The sequence below is a fragment of the Oncorhynchus tshawytscha genome, linkage group LG05, assembly GCF_018296145.1.
Source record: "Oncorhynchus tshawytscha isolate Ot180627B linkage group LG05, Otsh_v2.0, whole genome shotgun sequence".
Classification (NCBI taxonomy): Eukaryota; Metazoa; Chordata; class Actinopteri; order Salmoniformes; family Salmonidae; genus Oncorhynchus; species Oncorhynchus tshawytscha.
The window spans coordinates 23,306,585-23,326,628 of NC_056433.1; the positions used below are offsets into that span (position 1 = coordinate 23,306,585).

A 20,044-nucleotide genomic window follows, 5' to 3' on the forward strand; every position below is an offset into this window, starting at 1 on the left:
CTTAATATTTAGATGACAGGTGATTTGGCATGTGATTTAGTGCAGCCTGAATAGAAGACAGTGCTGGTGGGATGTTTGCAGTGGTGGAAAAATTACCCAATTATCATACTCTAGTAAAAGTAAATATATCTTAATGCAAAATTACTCAAGTAAAAGTGTAAGTCACCCAGTAAAATACTACTTAAATAGAAGTCTAAAAGTATTTGGTTTTAAATATACTAAAGTATCAAAAGTAAAAGTATAAATCATTTCAAATTCCTTATATTAAGCACATTTACCGATAGCCAGGGGCACACTCAGACATCATTTACAAACAAAGCATGTGTATTTAGTGAGTCCACCAGATCAGACGCAGTAGGGATGACCAGGGATGTTCTCTTGTTAAGTGTGTGAATTGGACCATTTTCCTGTCCTGCTAAGCATCGAAAATATAACGAGTACTTTGGGTGTTAAGGAAAATGTATAGAGTAAAAAGTACATCATTTTCTTTATGAATGTAGTGAAGTAAAAGTAAAATCTGTCTCAAAATATAAATGGTGAAGTACAGATACCCCCAAAAAACTGCTTAAGTAGTACTTAAGTAAAAAATACTTTAAGTACTTTACACCACTGGATGTTTGGATAGTTGACCTTTAAATTGTACACTGTCTCCTTATAAACGTTCAAGTTTGTGATGAGGACAGATCAGTCATTCATACATTGCTATGATCATTGATCTCCTGAAGAATATATCGCTTCTCCTTTCTTTCTGTTCCCCCAAATGTTTGGATATACTTGTAAAGTTACCAGGTTGTTAGCTAACTAGCCAATGAGGTAACATGACAGAACAAGGTGTAAACAAATGGTTAATGACATGTGAGTAGTTTTAGAACGGCCCATGACATGGTTTTTGAAAGTAAAATGCAGTCCTGGCTATCAGCTATAGGAATATAAAAATGTTGCGCTGGTAATATTGGTCAGATCGGTTGACCTGGTTGGGTTCGAAGCAAACCATTTTCGTTGTTATAATGGTGCAATCTTGACGCTATCAAATCTGCACTCTTTTTTTTCTTTAGGGCACAAGGAAACAAATGTACAGCGAACCTTATCATTACAACAATAATTATCTGAAAACTCCTGGTCACACAGCAATGTATTTCATTCATTCATCCCTGAATATGTATGATAATGCTTGAGACTCATGTTGCTGGCAGTAGTAGTTTTTTCTTTGACTGGGCCTCACAGTGCATTCGGAAAGTATTCAGACCCATTCACTTTTTCCACATTTTGTTACGTTACAGCCTTATTCTAAAATTGATTCAATTAATTTATTTCCTCATCTATCAACATAAAATACCCCATAATGGCAAAGCGAAAACAGTTTTTTAGAAATGTTTCCAATGTGTAAAAAAATTAAAAACAGAAAGGCCTTATTTACATAAGTATTCAGACCCTTTGCTATGAGACTTGAAATTGAGCTCAGGTGCATCCAGTTTCCATTGATCATCCTTTAGATGTTTCTACAACTTCTTTGGAGTCCAACTGTGGTAAATTCAATTGATTGGACATGATTTGTCTAGTCTAATATAAAGGCACATACCTGTCTATATAAGGCCCACAGTTGACAGTGCATGTCAGAGCAGAAACCAAGTCATGAGGTCGAATATATAGTCCGTAGAGCTCCGAGACAGGATTGTGTCGAGACACATCTGGGGAAGGGTAACAAAACATTTCTGCAGCATTGAAGGTCCCCAAGAACACAGTGGAAGAAGTTTGGAACCACCAAGACTCTTCCTAGAGCTGGCCACCCGGCCAAACTGAGCATTCGGGGGAGAAGGGCCTTGGTTAGGGAGGTGACCAAGAACCCGATAGTCACTCTGACAGAGCTCCAGATTTCCTCTCTGGAGATGGTTGTCTTTCTTAAAGGTTCTCCCATCTTTGCAACACTCCACCAATCAGACCTTTGTGGTAGAGTGGCCAGACGGTAGCCACTCCTCAGTAAAAGGCTCATGACAGCCCGCTTGGAGTTTGCCAAAAGGCACCTAAAGAACTCTCAGACCATGAGGAACAAGATTCTCTGGTCTAATGAAACCAAGATTGAACTCTTTGGCCTAAATGCCAAGCGTCATGTCTGGAGGAAACCAGGTACCGCTCATCACCTGGCCAATACATCCCTACGGTGAAGCATGGTGGTGGCAGCATCATGCTGTGGGGATGTTTTTCAGTGGCAGGGACTGGGAGACTAGTCAGGCTCGAGGGAAAGATGAATGTAACAAAGTACAGAGAGATCCTTGATGAAAACCTGCTCCAGAGGACTCAGGATGTCAGACTGGGGCGAAGGTTCACCTTCCAACAGGACAGAGACCTTAAGCACACAGCCAAGACAATGCAAGAATGGCTTTGGGACAAGTCTCTGAATGTCCCTGAGTGGCCCAGTCAGAGCTCGGAGTTGAAACCGATCTAACATTTCTGGAGAGACCTGAAAATAGCTGTGTAGCGACACTCACCATCAAACTGACAGAGTTTGAGAGGATCTGCAGAGAAGAATGGGAGAAACTCCCGAAATACAGGTGTGCCAAGCTTGTAGCGTCATACCCAAGAAGACTCAAGGGTGTAAATATTGCCAAAGGTGCTTCAACAAAGTACTGAGCCATGGGTCTGAATACTTATGTAAATGTGATATTTTATTTTATTTTAAATTTTTTGGCACAAAAAAAAATAAAAAACTGTTTTTGCTTTGTCATTATGGGGTATTGTGTGTAGATTGATGAGGGAGAAAAAAACTATTTAATTCATTTTAGAATAAGGCTGTAATGTAACAAAAGTGTGGAAAAAGTCAAGGGGTCTGAGTACTTTCCGAATGCACGTTAATAGGTGTTTGTGGACCAGGAAAAGGAACAGCCACTTAAAGCTGTAATGTGGTCGGCCTGAGTGAGTGGATTTAGTTTTTAGGACCCTCTTGACCCTCTCGGCTTAGAAGAGGGCACATGTTGGCAGGTATAACAGGGCCACAGTAGGACCAGGCTGTAATCTGACCCTGCATCAGCCATTCACTGCGGGGTACATAACACTTCTAATGAGTCATTTTTCTGAAGCAACGACAACTCTGGACTGGAATCAGGCGATAAACAAAAACGTGTGGTTTTGGTAGTATTTTCCAGTGGTTAATTTGCTCTTACTGTTCCCTCGACCCTCTCCAATGGTAGAATTCTCTGGATTGTTGCCTTCCAGGTTTCCTAATACCTGATTTGATTCAGTTTGTAGAGAAATCACACCTCAAAGGTAACATGGCTCCTTCCTGTAAGTCATCAGGATCCAGGATCAGAGAGTTAGGCAAGTAAACGAAAACACCCAACATAACAACTGCTGATTTCCATTGTATGGGTGTTATTGTATGGGTTTGGCTTTTGAATTGTAATATAAATGTTCCTGAAATTTCATAGAGAAAGACTTACAGAAGATACACTGTTGCTCACAATCAAGTTAAGTTAAAAAGTTGGATCAATAAGCTAATGGAGAAGAGACAAACACGATTACTGGCCATATTGAGATTGTTGTATTTAATTCTGTCTTATTACAGTTCTAGAAGACTGTATTACATAACCGTGTTAAATGACTTTGAACAATTCTGAAAGCGATCCCATCATTATGCCGACTTTGAGTGTCTTCTGACTGTACTAGCTACGTACAGTCCTTGTTTGAGTTGAGCCTATGTTTAGATGTCTGCAGACCACTCTCAACACATTTAATGTTTATTTATGCAAAATAAAATAGACGGTCTTGTAACTTGTGTTGAATGCCGATCAAGAATGGTACTTGATAAATTTGCCTTGCTTTTTGCAGTGGTATTTTGCTCAAATGTTTCTGCCAATAAACAGAAACATGGTTGAAGTGAAGGAGTGAAGGTTTTTTTCCAGCCCAATACATTTTTTATCCGTGCATAGTCTTTCGATGACCTTTAAATCATAGCTATGGTATTTTATTATCTCAACATATATTTTTCAACTGCATAAGTAGTATTAGTGTCTTTTTTCACTGACTGACTCTTGTCTCTTTGCTACTCCTAATCTAAATCTCCTGTAAGTCTAAACTTGAGATGGTCCCTGTTGTCTGACTCTATTGGTCCACTAACACAGTCTCTCTGACCTCTGACATTGGCCTTGCACTGGCCTTGCACTGTTGCACTACTGACCTGACTCCTCCTCCACTGCCTTACCTGTCCTGTCCTGGTGTCCCCTGGTGTCTTCCTGTACTCCCTGGTGTTGGGGTATAGTAGTGACAACATGTCCATGTTTTGCTTCAGCAGTGTTGAGCTGTAGTAACTCCAACTGCGTTGTGGTGCTCACGGACTCCCAGGGTACCTTTACCTCCCCCTGCTACCCCCAAGTGTACCCCAAAAGTCAGGCCTGCAAGTGGACTCTGCAGGCCCCGGCTGGATTCATTGTGCAAATAACCTTCTTCGACTTTGATCTCGAGGAGGCTCTGGGGTGCATCTATGACCGCGTCATTGTCAACACCGGAAACCAAGATGTGAAATTTTGTGGCTTGACAGCCAACGGACTGACGCTAAACTCCACCAGCAATGTGATGGAGATGTCATTTAACTCAGACTTTAGCGTCCAAAAGAAAGGATTCAATGTCAGTTACAGACAAGGTATGTTTTAAAGCAGGCACATTTTTACAGGTATATTTGAATGATTATGATTTTTATGGTTATTATTGTTATTATGATTCTTCTGTTTTATAGTTTGAATGTTTTTACATGACATTTTATTTTCTGTTTTGAACGTGGTAGTTTAGATGTTAGTGTTTAGCCATGCTCTATGACAGTAAGCTTGAGGTATTTATAAGTAATTCCCCACGTCATTTTAGAGGGATTTCACGTTACACAAACATCAAACATCTCCGCCATTATACTAACCAAACAGCAACAACATGGCTTAAGGACAAACATGTCTTCCATCCATTATGCTTAAAAAATTACCCTTTTTCTTTCTTATTTCTGACACACGGCAGTGCTTCGGCCTTTAACATACTCAGTTCCTTTTCCTCGAATACCAAAAGCTCTAATAACTCAAATGTTGTATTCTCAATGTAATAGTCAGAGAAACCTATGATTTCTAATAACATTGATTGTTTTATATTGTATAGCCTATAAATGGTGTATGTTCGGTCTATAGAATCCTAGTCCCAGCCTTTTATTTAGGCACCACATGTAAACCCTGCACATCAAAGAGTTACAGTAAGTGTAATATGCACATAGTTCCACCCCCCCCCCTTCCAGTAACCTTTTAAAGAGCACTAATCCATCAAATTCACTCCTAGCTTGAATAGAACCTCCGATATACATCGAGTCCAAGTGCGAATCAAGTGTCAGGGACTGGTGCCGTAGCTGTTCAATGCCTTCACATTATTAACATTTTCACAAAATTCTGGAGACCAATTTTACTGTGAGAGACCACAGGACAAAAAGTTTCAGCCAGTCAAGTTGGAACATGGTATGCTTTGCAATATGCAAGCAATCTTTCTGTTGCTGTGAAACACCAGGGAGGCCAAGGAAACCCTGCTTTGGGGGGTTTCCACAGTGCTTGGTTCTGGTTGGCTCCTTTGCTGTCCTCAAGCATTGGGTATCAATTTAACGCATGGCTGTCTGATGAGCTAGAGTTGTCAGCATCTATCATTTAAATTGAATAATTCATACAGTGCATCACGAGTCTTGTGGTCTAAGCTCCTATTGGGTTTAAACTCAAGGTGATATCCCAACCGGCAGGCAACCTATTGAACTTGGTTTTCAATCTGTTGGCAGTCCAACGTCCTGCCTGGAGCCCTGGAATCATATGACGGTGTCACAGTAAGCTCTGGCCTTTCCGTATGGCTTGCAAAGCAGATCGGAGATCAACAACACAAACAGAGCCCTGCAGGATCTATCAAAAGGGCCTCTCAACTGTGTCAAATCCTGATACCACATTCAAAGCTGAGTTTTTCCATTCCAAATTGGCTGTCACTCTGGCAGTGGGGATGGCCAACAGCAACAAACCAGAGCTTCATTAAAATGAAACGTGTCAGAAAGTATGGAATGAGCGTACAGTACATTTAAAAAGGAACAGAAAAAACGTTTTTCTTCCTTAACCTCATTTATTGGTGGGAACGGGGAATGTGGAGTGATAGTTGACATTTTCATCTTAGTGATAAGAGGAAGGCCTGAGATGTCACCTGCTGACTGACACTGTTCATCCTCTGGGCTGTGGAACACTCTGCAGTCATATAACGATGATGTGGAGATGGTGCCTCATTAAATTAAAAAATGTGAATAACGACAGACAGCAGGAGAGTGACATATGAAGATTATTCAATCGGTTAGCCTCATCATCTAGACGTGGTAATTTATGTAGTGCCTCACATTAACTTTTATTCTCCCACACTCATCAGTCAGTGAATTAGCCTTTTAAGCATTCAAAAGTCAGAGTATGACTGAATAGCAGTAATGGCCGGCATTAGTCAGGTAAATGGTGAGTTTACCAAGACATATGGATTATTAGTTGTGTAGTTATTCAGACAAGATGTTCTGTACAGTTTCATTTAGAGCCCCTGGTTCTACTGAACATCTGACAGTCATCTAATGCCGTGGTTCTCAACTTCAATCCAGGAGATCCACAGTGCTGGTTTTTGTTCCAGCCCAGTACTAACGCAACCGATTCAACTGATCAAAGGCTTAATGATTAGTTGATGACTTGATGAGACAGGTTGAATTTTTAAACTTTTGTATTGGAGGCAGCTCTGCCCCGCAGGAAGAATGATTGTGATCGGTTGATTCGGCAGTTTAATTAGGCCTGGAGGTGAAACACTTTGTTCTCTAATGCTCTTCTTTCTACTTGTGTGCTGTAGTTGCCGTGGCGCTGAGGAACCAGAAGGTCATGTTGCCGAACAGCAATGGCAAAGTGGTCAAGGTCTCCAATTCAGTGACCATACCGAACCTTCAGCAGTTCACCGTGTGCTTTGAGGTAGCCCGCTCCAACCAAAAGAACAAGGAAACCATCTTCTCTTACACCCGGCAAGAGGACAGCAGTGGTGATGAAGCCCTAAGTTTCGGAATGAACCAGGATGGAATGGCACTGGTCATGAGTAACGAGACATGTCTGGTAGACTCTATCCTCAATCCCTCGGACTTCACCTCCACCATGAAGCCGTTCTGTCTCACATGGGCCTCCACCACAGGCAAGGTGACCCTTTACTACAACAGCAACTACCGGACCAAGACCTGCCCTAACACAAGTGGGCGCTTGGTGGGGGCCGGGGGCCTCTTCAGGCTAGGGGGCAAGAATAGCTTCGATGGGACCATCTATAACTTCCGCCTCTGGGATAACGCCATGAGCATGACACAGTTGGCCGCCGTTACCTGTGACGCCGTCGGCAACATCATTGACTGGGACAACAGCTTCTGGGACATCCCCTCTTCGCTGGCACAGACAGACAGAACACTGAGCTGCAGTGAGTATCCAAATATAGTCATATCCTTTGCACACTGGTATGTTCTATTTATGATGACTTCTTTCCCGTCAGCAGAACTTCAAAGGTGTTTGACTGACAGAAGTCTATATATTGTTATCGGGACAATTTCCTGGTTCATTAGTAACAGTTCATGCAATATTATTCCAAGTGATACATTAGTTATGAGAGAACCTAAAATGGCATCTAAATCCTAAGTAACTCAAACAGTCCAGTGTTATCCAAACTGCTAAGGAAGATGAAAGCAGCAGCAGCAGGACAAAGATATGCTCCATGTCTCTACCTTTGAAAGTATTAGGAATCTGTTTGTAGCGATAGGAGCGTAGCCACAGCGAAAGGAGCCAGGGGTGTCGGGAAATGTCTGCCGATTGCCCGGTGCCCACTAGAGAATGGTGCTGTGTGTGGTTTAGCTGTGGAAAGTACGAAGTGCAGAATCATGCATTTCTCCTACCCGTTATGAGTCTCACAGAACACACACACAGGCCCCATGGCTGAGGAAACACTTTTTTTTAACTTAGCCCCATTCCCGAAACACTATCTGCTCGGCTACAGCTTGGGCCTGAGAGTCTGTGAAAGAGAGTTCAGCTCAGAGGACTTTTAAGATCAAAGTGTAGGAGTTCCCTTCCCCCACCCTAAGCTCTCCCTTTCACAGAGCTGCACAGAGAAAGATGTCAGTCTCTCGGAACATTCCCCTAACTCTTGTGTTAGCCTTGAAACTGCTCATGGGTGTGGATGATCTGGAACATCCAGCTCTCTCTTTTGTACTCCGAGCAATGTTTCTCAATTCCATAACCCACCACACCGCAGTCGGAGTTAAGATCTCTGCTGCTGCTCCAGTCCAGAATCACACATACCAGACGTGAAAGCAGATAGAATCTCGCGCTACTCTACTGTACACTATTTAGAAGAGGAGTAGGGTAGGCAATATACTGTTGTTCAGAAGTATATCAACTCTGGTGTATATTTAAATGTCCTTGTGTCCTTGTTCGTCTTTACATCAACACACCTCCATGTGGCATTGTGGTCCGTTAGATTATTACATGTTAATTCCCTTATTAATAAGTACATATGTTTGTCAAGACAAACAAATGCTTTGCTTTGCCCACAGGAGTTTGTTTCCATGTCACTGGCTCATGCAGCTGCTGCTAGTTAAATGGCTGACTGTTGTGATACCTACTCATGTCAAGTTCTCTCTTTACAGTCTGTTTCCCACATTGCATACACTTAACAACAGCTGTTCCATCTAGTGGTGAGTGTGCTGCTAACAACTTGATTGCTTTGTGAAAGTTGCTTGCTTGAGTGCTTAGTGCCATGGGAGATGATTGTGAAATACGGTGTTAACTAATGTAACGTTTAAACTAATGGTTCCAGGAAACGGAGGGTTGCGTTAGTTATATTATGTAGGAACTTTCTACCTCGACTCTGGACGTAACATGTCAATGATAAATCAGGTCCCAGTTAGAGTCATCTACAGTCAATATGCCAAATCTGTACACCGATAGATGATTATTAGTCTTGCGTCATACATCGAAAGCCTCAACTCAAGATCAACCAGGTGAAGTTCTAAGTTATTTCTCTGATCCCAGACTTTGTGTCGTGACAAAATGAGACTCTGCATGATGCGATTCTGTCCCTGCTTTGAATAACAGCAATGTATCTGCCAGCCTCGTCTGTCCAGGGCTTCTAATGCAGGAAGCACATTAAAGACCCCATGCTTACAGAGCAGACAGTGACTTCTTAGGAACTAAGATGTAACAACCAAACCCCATGTACACTGATCCACAGCTGAGCCAATGATGTTGTCAGGAGGCTGAGGGGCTCAAACCTTAGGTAGTCTGGTATGTAGTCTGGTATGTAGTCTGGTAGGTAATCTGATTGGTAGTCTGATTAGTAGTCTGATTAGTAGTCTGATTAGTAGTCTGATAGGTAGTCTGATTGGTAGTCTGATTGGTAGTCTGATTGGTAGTCTGATTGGTAGTCTGATTAGTAGTCTGATAGGTAGTCTGATTGGTAGTCTGATAGGTAGCCTGGTTGGTAGTCTGGTTGGTAGTCTGGTTGGTAGTATGGTTGGTAGTCTGGTATGTAGTCTGGTAGGTAGTCTGGTTGGTAGTCTGATTGGTAGGTATTCTGGTAGGTAGGTAGTCTGATTGGTATTCTGGTTGGTTGTCTGATTGGTAGCCTGGTTAGTAGTCTGATTGGTAGTCTGATTGGTATTCTGGTTGGTAGACTGATTGGTAGTCTGGGTAGTCTGGTAGGTAGTCTGGTAGGTAGTCTGATTGGTAGCCTGGTTGGTAGTCTGGTTGGTAGTCTGGTTGGCCAAAAGTGTATGGCACGCAAGGCTGTAGCTGTAGTCTGTCTGGTGTAAACTAGCTCTGGGCTAATTATCAGGCTTGTGAAAAGGACTGGCCCCAGTGAAGCTCTTTGGGCCTTCTTTCATCTCTCTGTAAGGTCAGTGGAGGAGTGAATGTCTGCATGGCTAAACTCTGTCAGAGATCCACTATTCACTGAGTCCTCACAGTCCTGACCCAGGCACGATGGGGTTGTTTACTCTTGTTGGTCTGCTAGTCTAGATATATGGAATAGCACTAGCCATTCATCCACATCACCTAAGGCAAAAGGCTTTTTGAGTGGGAATGATGGGTACTGGCCTGGGAGTGACAAGATAGTCATTTCTGATGTTTCACATCTATGTGGACTCAGCAGTGCATGAGGTAGTTGTTGAAGACTGATTATTGGAGTCCACCAGCCACCAGAACGATGGGTCAGTGGACCATAGAACAGTGTCAGTAATGACAACTCACATCCACTAACTGATATTAAACATGGCCTCTCTCTCCTCTGACATGTCATTACTTTTCATTACCAGTGATTATCAAATTGATTAGCCATGTCCATCAAGTCCAGGTGGGTCTGTCTCGCTGTGTTCTCCTCTGATCGCTCTTCTGTTTAAGAACATTAGAAAATATGCGAGGGGTGCACGCAAAGCAGCATCATCCCTGTATCACAAAGTGCTGCATATTTTATACAAGAGAGGAAGTGTTGGCGGTTGGACTGGGCACAGCTATAGACCAGTGAGGAAAATATCAAACTCCTCGCTCTTTTCAACAAGATGATATGTATTTAGGCTTATGAAATTCCAACATTTATATGGCAGATCATTCTGATTATTTATTGACATTTCTGGGTCCCATACCAGCCTGAGAGCATGTAGCTAGCTGAGCGGCTGCTGGGAAACTGTCAATCATTTTACAAGGGCGGTGCTTAATACCCAGCCCGAAGTCATGCCAAATATAAATGTTTGATGAATGTATAATGTGTGGGCCTGTACTGAAATTAACATAATAATGCATAAACTTGTTTGTGTTCTTTTTAATCACTCACCATGGGAAATATTGTTGATTAAGGTGATTTAACATGTTTATTTCCAATCCACTTTGAAGGTACCTCTGTACCCATCTACACATCACACACCACCAGCTGTTCCTCTCCTGGACTGAACTGCCCAGGTAGGAAACCAATGACTGTTACGCAGATCAATAATTTACAACAGACAGTACAATGATTATCAAACATCACACAATAATCAATTATTAAGTGTGATTGAATATTGATTAACATACTTACAGACATACCATTTGACCCTTCTTCCACATGTTTGTGTGTAAGCTCCCCGTTATGTTTTATTCATCTTGTTTTAGTTTTTTTAAACATATTTGACATATTTACATCCTGCCAGCATTTTAAAAGGCACACAGTGCTTCACTCTTTCTACGTCACTTTGCATTGATGGCCACGGTATCGAGTCAATGCAGATTATGACGTAATTTTATGGAGCCTCTGTGGAATCACATTGAAATGGGTCCAGTTTGACCCCATGTTCTGGATAAGATGATGCAGGGTTAATATGGCCTCTCCTTCCCATAGACATCAGCCAGAGCTAGATGTTGACATACAAGCGACACTTTCCAAAATGTCAGTTCTCTTGCTGTGAGTAAATCTATTAAGCTCTGTCTATGGTGCATTTATTCAGAGGTCAACTCTTATATACTTTGCTTATAAGAAACACCAGTAGCACTGTGCTGGAGATTCAACAAGGTGATGAAAATAAATGAGACAAGGATGAAGCCCATCAAAGAATGGCCTCTGAGGGTGATTTTATTATTTGGCCTGCCAAGTTTTTTGAAGAAAAAATATGGAAATATTTAGACATAAAAGACTGTAAAATCACCAGGAAATGATCTCAACGTGATTTTAATTTAGGAAATCTGTCCAAGAATTCACATGCATAAATAGAGACATATGCGATCGTATCCCAATGTAATCAAGGTTTGATGATATGATTCTGTTTTTCTCAAATACTATATCTGATTGAGATTCTTGTGGTCAATTTGCAGTGTACAAATGATTTATAACTATGTTCCAGCCCCCCGACCATCTGCTCAAGGAAAAATCGCCCTACGGCTGAATGTAATTGGGGACCCCTGACTTTGTGTATGTTTTACAGAAGAAATAAAGTTCAACTCTAAACCTGTTGATCCTATCCTAGTAGAAACCGTATGTTTACTGAGTAAATGTTAAAACTGTCTTTCATAGACGTGCTAATCATCGCTTCTAAAGCTACTGCATCACACAACTGGACAAGATTTCTCTGCATATTTGTATTTACATTCCTTATGCTATGCTTCATTGCGCTCTCAGTCATCTTTTGTGGCTGGTGGATGGTGCATTTGTGTTGTCTCACTTTACATCCAATTAATGCATATGTAACCTTTCTCCATACATCCCTGCAACCAGCAACATTAACTCCTACCAGCTCATCCATTATCACCACTAACATGATTTCTACTAATTCAACAACCCACGGTAAGCATCCATCCCTCCTTCACGTTGTTTGTAAAGATCACATGTTATTTTCAGCCTATCTGTTGTTATGAAGGTAAGCCAATACGATCTACTTAAAGCTAGAATCCTTAGTTTGGACTTTTTTGGACGTATAAATGAATGATACAGACCCATTGATTCTTGAAGAAAATAAGTTGGAAATGCATCAACTATCATACGCCATCAGAATCCAAAATGTAAGCTTATTTTACTCCAATGTTTGTAAACAACGTAAATGTAAACACTGTATAGCCCCAAAACATTGTTGAAACTATAATCTTGATATCATGGATAATCAGTCCTTGCATTCATAGCTCTGTCTATGAATTTGAGAGCGATTACATTTCTCCAGGCCCATCCCTCAGCTTTTTACCAAATCAGAGGCGGGTTGATGGCTTTGTTATCGTTTTAATTAGGGACTCTAGCTTTAATGCAGTTTGCAGCTGATGGATCACCCCTGTTTTAATCAATATGTAAAATGTCCACTGACTGACTTAGGGGATATTTACATGTGGCCCATTAAACTAGAGAGATTTAGGTCTTATCCCAAAGCCTCTGTGATTGCTCCGATGGTTCCCTCTGAAATACCACACAGCCAATTCCAATCTATTAAACCCACATAATACTGAATCCACTGTTTGAGGAATGGAGGTGCATTCACATTAACTTCTATCTAATCTAATCAAATGTGTTGATAAAGGAAGTTTATGATTTGATTAACTGTCAATGGCTCATATGAAACGCTTGGTTAATTTTTGAAATTAAATTAATTTCCCAGCCCAAATAAATAAAGATTTGTGAAAAGCAGCCACCTGTTTTATCAAGTAGGATTCTGTAATGAGGGAAGACTCTTATTAAACATGAAAGATGAAGACTTGAAGAACAGCTGTGTTTGAGTTATTTGGCAGTTTGGTGGGTTGCAGGCCATGCAGTAGGTAAACACCATGTCTCTGATACTGTACTTCAGTGGAGGCTTGTGGGAGGAGCTATAGGAGGGCAGGCTCATTGTAACAGCTGGAATGGAATAAATGGATGGTATCAAACACATCAAACATATGGAAACCACATGTTTGACTCCATTCCAAAAAATACCATTGCTGCCTTTACAATGAGCCTGTCCTCCTATAGCTCCTCCCACCAGCCTCTACTGCTGTACTTACAACCTAATGGGTTTAATGCAGGAGACATTTCATCATTTTCTTATCTGACCCATTTTTGAAGTAACGCAAACTAGGTCCTGGGTTTTCCCTTTTAAGTTTGAATCCACTATATATTGACTATATATATTTAGACATGACGTCAATTGGATGGTTGAACAAGATTGATTTAGCTCACTGTACACTCTTGGAAGATAAGGTGCTATTTAGAACCAAAAAGGGTTCTTCGGCTGTCCCCATAGGAGAACCCTTTGAATAACCCTTTTTTGGTTTCAGGTAGAACCCTTTTGGGTTACATGTAGAACCCTTGCCACAGATGGTTCTACATGGAACCTAAAAGAGTTCTACCTAGAACCAAAAATGGTTCTCCTCTAGGGACAGTCAAATAACCCTTTTGGAACCCTTTTTTCCAAGAGTTTTGACTGTCCCCTATCCAAAACAGAGTACAATGGTTCACTTGACAGTCAAATGTAACTGTCCTGTCCTCAGGCTGTATCACAACCAGCCGTGATTGGGAAATCCCATAGGGCGGCGCACAATTGGCCCAGCGTCGTCCTGGTTTGGCCGGTGTAGGCCGCCATTGTAAATATGAATTTGTTCTTAACTGACTTACCTAGTTAAATAAAGGTTATATGAAAAAAATTACCAACTCATACCCATCTACGTCTATGATCTCAACCTCAGCTCTCAATACTTCACCATCTTTTATTCATCTCATACTGTCTGCTGTCCATCACCAGTTCTCTCTGCTACCACTTCAACTGCCACCACTACTAGCATGCCTCTAACTACCAGCTCAACAACTGGTAAGACCATCTTTACTTCTCAACATTATTTTCCCTCTAGAGATGAATGCCTCAACCATTAACCACTTTGCTATTATACCCTCCTTTTGCTGTCTTGTGCTGTAAATGTCACCAGTTCAAACCACTACCCCGACCACTCCTGCAGCTACAACTAATGTTCCAACATTACCCAGCACAACCACTGGTAAGGTATCTCTCCCAATGGAACTGATCGCAGTTTATGCAAATTGTATCTGATTATAGTTATAGTGCGAATTGCATTTTTCTGAATGTGTTACTTATAAGGCCTTTATAAACACTTCAATTTTGGTACATCCATATAATATGTCTACGTAGTTTAGTCTGATTTCCCTCTCAGAACATTTAGCAAACACATGACATTTGGCAGTAACTACATTGTCATTTACTTTCAGGAAAAAAGGTAAAGATGAGAGATCTTGCCAGTGAGGTTGTTAATGGCATGGCCACGTGTTGACCCATATAACCCCATGCATACTCTCTAGTGCATTGCTTATTGTTTGTGTGTATGTGTGTTCATTTCACTCTTTCAAACAATTTAGTTCACATTTGCTGTCCTTGTCACCAGTTACTCAAACCGTTATCCCACCTGCAGCAGCCGCTACTAACACAACTCTATTCTACAGCACAACCAATGGTAAGATTTGTCTATTTGTTTTTTCTTGTTTTGTACTCGGCTTGTGGCAGGTGCCTTCATGTGTCGGGAATGGGTTTGAAAGCAGTGCTATCCTTGACCAACTTGTAACTTTCCACATGGATTAAGCTGGGAAAGCAATTGTCATGGCTTCTCAGTAGGAGTATGTTTTCCCATGTTACTTCCTTTTAACAATGGACTCAGCAGTGAATACTGTCGAAGTGGTTCTTGACATTTTGGAAACACCTCTAGTAGCCCTGTATTGTGTGTTTTGCCATTATTGCCTTCCATTTTATTTTTTAACAATTCTTTTGACAATTTTCCACCCATGTTCTACCAGCACCGACGGCTTCTGCTACTACTATTGTTTCAAACCCAGCTACGACTAACTCACCTACCACTAACAACACAGTGCATGGTAAGACAGCCCACTTTCCCTTTTGCCTGTTAGTGACTATGGACTGATTGGGGAGAATTCAATATCAACTGTCTATTTTGATCCCTTTTGTCTCAAATGTGTCTCTCTTAATTGTGAATTTCATTTTCTATCCCTTACTCTTACTAACAGTGACAAATCCTCCCCTATTATCCCTTACTACCACTAACACACCAGCTAACATCACTACTACCACTAACACACCAGCTAACATCACTACTACCACTAACACACCAGCTAACATCACTACTACCACTAACACACCAGCTAACATCACTACTACCACTAACACACCAGCTAACATCACTACTACCACTAACACACCAGCTAACATCACTACTACCACTAACACACCAGCTAACATCACTACTACCACTAACACACCAGCTAACATCACTACTACCACTAACACACCAGCTAACATCACTACTACCACTAACACACCAGCTAACATCACTACTACCACTAACACACCAGCTAACATCACTACTACCACTAACACACCAGCTAACATCACTACTACCACTAACACACCAGCTAACATCACTACTACCACTAACACACCAGCTAACATCACTACTACCACTAACACACCAGCTAACATCACTACTACCACTAACACACCAGCTAACATCACTACTACCACTAACACACCAGCTAACATCACTACTACCACTAACACACCAGCTAACATCACTACTACCACTAACACACCAGCTAACATCACTACTACCACTAACACACCAGCTAACATCACTACTACCACTAACACACCAGCTAACATCACTACTACCACTAACACACCAGCTAACATCACCACTACCACTAACACACCAGCTAACATCACCACTACCACTAACACACCAGCTAACATCACTACTACCACTAACACACCAGCTAACATCACTACTACCACTAACACACCAGCTAACATCACTACTACCACTAACACACCAGCTAACATCACTACTCACCACTAACACACCAGCTAACATCACTACTACCACTAACACACCAGCTAACATCACTACTACCACTAACACACCAGCTAACATCACCACTACCACTAACACACCAGCTAACATCACCACTACCACTAACACACCAGCTAACATCACTACTACCACTAACACACCAGCTAACATCACTACTACCACTAACACACCAGCTAACATCACTATCACCACTACCACTAACACACCAGCTAACATCACCACTACCACTAACACACCAGCTAACATCACTACTACCACTACCACTAACATCACCACTACCACTAACACACCAGCTAACATCACCACTACCACTAACACACCAGCTAACATCACCTACTACCACTAACACACCAGCTAACATCACTACTACCACTAACACACCAGCTAACATCACTACTACCACTAACACACCAGCTAACATCACTACTACCACTAACACACCAGCTAACATCACTACTACCACTAACACACCAGCTAACATCACTACTACCACTAACACACCAGCTAACATCACTACTACCACTAACACACCAGCTAACATCACCACTACCACTAACACACCAGCTAACATCACCACTACCACTAACACACCAGCTAACATCACTACTACCACTAACACACCAGCTAACATCACCACTACCACTAACACACCAGCTAACATCACCACTACCACTAACACACCAGCTAACATCACTACTACCACTAACACACCAGCTAACATCACTACTACCACTAACACACCAGCTAACATCACTACTACCACTAACACACCAGCTAACATCACCACTACCACTAACACACCAGCTCACTACTAACACACTCACTACCACTAACACACCAGCTAACATCACTACTACCACTAACACACCAGCTAACATCACCACTACCACTAACACACCAGCTAACATCACCACTACCACTAACACACCAGCTAACATCACCACTACCACTAACACACCAGCTAACATCACCACTACCACTAACACACCAGCTAACATCACCACTACCACTAACACACCAGCTAACATCACTACTACCACTAACACACCAGCTAACATCACCACTACCACTAACACACCAGCTAACATCACTACTACCACTAACACACCAGCTAACATCACTACTACTACCACTAACACACCAGCTAACATCACTACTACCACTAACACACCAGCTAACATCACTACTACCACTAACACACCAGCTAACATCACCACTACCACTAACACACCAGCTAACATCACCACTACCACTAACACACCAGCTAACATCACTACTACCACTAACACACCAGCTAACATCACTACTACCACTAACACACCAGCTAACATCACCACTACCACTAACACACCAGCTAACATCACTACTACCACTAACACACCAGCTAACATCACTACTACCACTAACACACCAGCTAACATCACTACTACCACTAACACACCAGCTAACATCACCACTACCACTAACACACCAGCTAACATCACCACTACCACTAACACACCAGCTAACATCACCACTACCACTAACACACCAGCTAACATCACTACTACCACTAACACACCAGCTAACATCACTACTACCACTAACACACCAGCTAACATCACCACTACCACTAACACACCAGCTAACATCACTACTACCACTAACACACCAGCTAACATCACTACTACCACTAACACACCAGCTAACATCACTACTACTCCGAGTAAGGCTTTACAGAAAAAAGTATACTGTATACCTTTGTTCAGTACACCTTGCCTCTATCACTGTAACTTTCAAGCACTTTGTGCAAAAAGACCTCAAAGTGTAGTCTGAAGACATGGGGCCTCTATTTTTCTATGTTTGGTATCCAAATGACTAATTACTAATATAATCAAGGTAGACTAGACGTCACAAGGTTTTAGGATGTGTTTATAACGGTTTCAGAAGTAGTTACTATACACAGCTTCAAAATGAGACACTTGACTAATCACATACTATTTCTAGCTTCCACTTCTTCAGTAGTTGAAGCTTTTACTTGGTTCTTGGTTTCTTCTACTATCATGTCCTCTGTCAATGCTCAGATTCTGCCCAGCTGGGTAAAACATACACATAGGAAATCTTGAGATACTCTCCTTGCTGACTTAGTTGTGCTGTCACTCTTGCTAACATTGTCTGAAGCCACTACTACACCACCGTCCTCGACTAACCTGTCTTCTACTGTCTTGTCCACCAACATCATTACCCTGGGTAAGACACACACATCTCCTTGACTTGTTTGTAGTGAGACGCAGCAGCTTCCTTTGGCAAACTGTTCTCTCTCTCAGCCTGCCTCCACCTGTCTGCTTGCCTCTCACTCTCACTCTATCCTGTCCTCAGCTAAAATGCATTTGACAATATCTGTATCTTTTCTGTCAACTCAAAATGAAGGTCTAGTTAACTGCCATAAATCTAGGTGATCCTAATATTGTATTCTTCCATACAGCGGCTACTATTTTGTATTTGTTTATTCAGCTACAGTATATGCTGGATGTCAGTCTGTATTTAAAATATGTAACCTGCTTTGACCCCTCTGTTTTTACATTGACTGGACTGGTGCGCCACAGACAAGGAGAGAACAGTGTATCTGTGGTCTTTGCTCTGGCTCACCCTCTGGCCAGTGGCCTCCTCCACCCCCCCCCACACCAGGCCACACGTCCTGCCTGGTCCCCACAGCTCTATAACCTCACTGGGTTACATCTCTACCCCCCTCTTCTGGCCAGTGAGGAAGAAACCTGAGGCCACCATCAGACCCATCCTCTAGCCGACCAAGCCTCCTCCTGTACCGAAGGTGATCACAACAACAACAGCGCTGGTGGCCAGTAAGACACGCCGTATCCAGGGCCACGACCAGTCCCCAGGGGTTGTTCCCAGGGCGACCGGTGGATGTTGGGAACAGTAGTGATGAGGAGGACCTGGAATCTTTCCCAGCAGCGGCATCAGCATCACTCAGCAACCGTAAGAAGAGTAAGCCCATGGCCCCCACCACTGGGTGCCACTGAGTCCCAGCAGAGAGAACAGCAGCAGCACTGTGAACTGGACTAAGCCCCTGGTGGAGGACACATCAGGCTTTGAGACATTCATTTACGACCTGGACCTAGGGGACAACCCCTTCAGCCTCTTCCAATATGACTCACCCTACTCCCTGGATGAAGGCCTGGCTCTGGCTGCCTCTGGCCCACACAACTTTTCCCACACTGGGGCTGGAGTCAGCACTGAGGGCCCAGACCGTGTGACTATGGGCGGCTCTGTTACTGCCGGGGAGGAGGGGAACATTTACACAATCAATCTGAGCCCAGTTTATCCTGGGAGGCGTTGGCAGGAGGCGTTGGCAGGAGGCACTCTGGCAGAGGCTGGAGGAGAGGCTGGGACTGGGGAGCAGGGTGGGGTGGTGGCAGCACACAGCAGCTGGACTCAAATCCCTCCTTTCAGCACGGCTCCAGACAAGACAGGTGTGCAAATGGATCAGGCCCCGCCAAGCAGCGGCTTCAGTGAGCAAAAAGCAGAGAGAATCACACAGGCCCACTCAAATATCGCCACACAGTCTCCCTCATTATTAACAATAGCAGAGCTCAGAGTCTCTATGAGGGTCAAGATGATCTCTGAAAGTGACC

At 42.5% G+C, this 20,044-nt stretch overlaps 1 protein-coding gene across 14 annotated transcripts in view; it reads left to right on the forward strand.

Moving 5' to 3' along the window:
* The window catches only part of LOC112250186 (adhesion G-protein coupled receptor G6), a 54,381-nt gene that overhangs the window by 13,654 nt on the left and 20,683 nt on the right, over positions 1-20,044 (forward strand). For 3 of the 14 annotated variants that reach the window (XM_024420111.2, XM_042321687.1, XM_042321692.1), the window contains exons 3-11: positions 4,283-4,633; positions 6,865-7,467; positions 8,687-8,734; positions 10,926-10,991; positions 12,280-12,348; positions 14,264-14,329; positions 14,445-14,513; positions 14,916-14,984; positions 15,322-15,399. In XM_024420111.2, the coding sequence (XP_024275879.2) occupies positions 4,283-4,633; positions 6,865-7,467; positions 8,687-8,734; positions 10,926-10,991; positions 12,280-12,348; positions 14,264-14,329; positions 14,445-14,513; positions 14,916-14,984; positions 15,322-15,399 (1,419 nt within the window). The remainder of the gene's footprint in view (positions 1-4,282; positions 4,634-6,864; positions 7,468-8,686; positions 8,735-10,925; positions 10,992-12,279; positions 12,349-14,263; positions 14,330-14,444; positions 14,514-14,915; positions 14,985-15,321; positions 15,400-20,044) is intronic. The other 11 variants (XM_042321688.1, XM_042321699.1, XM_042321686.1 and 8 more) reach the window with 10 other exon arrangements.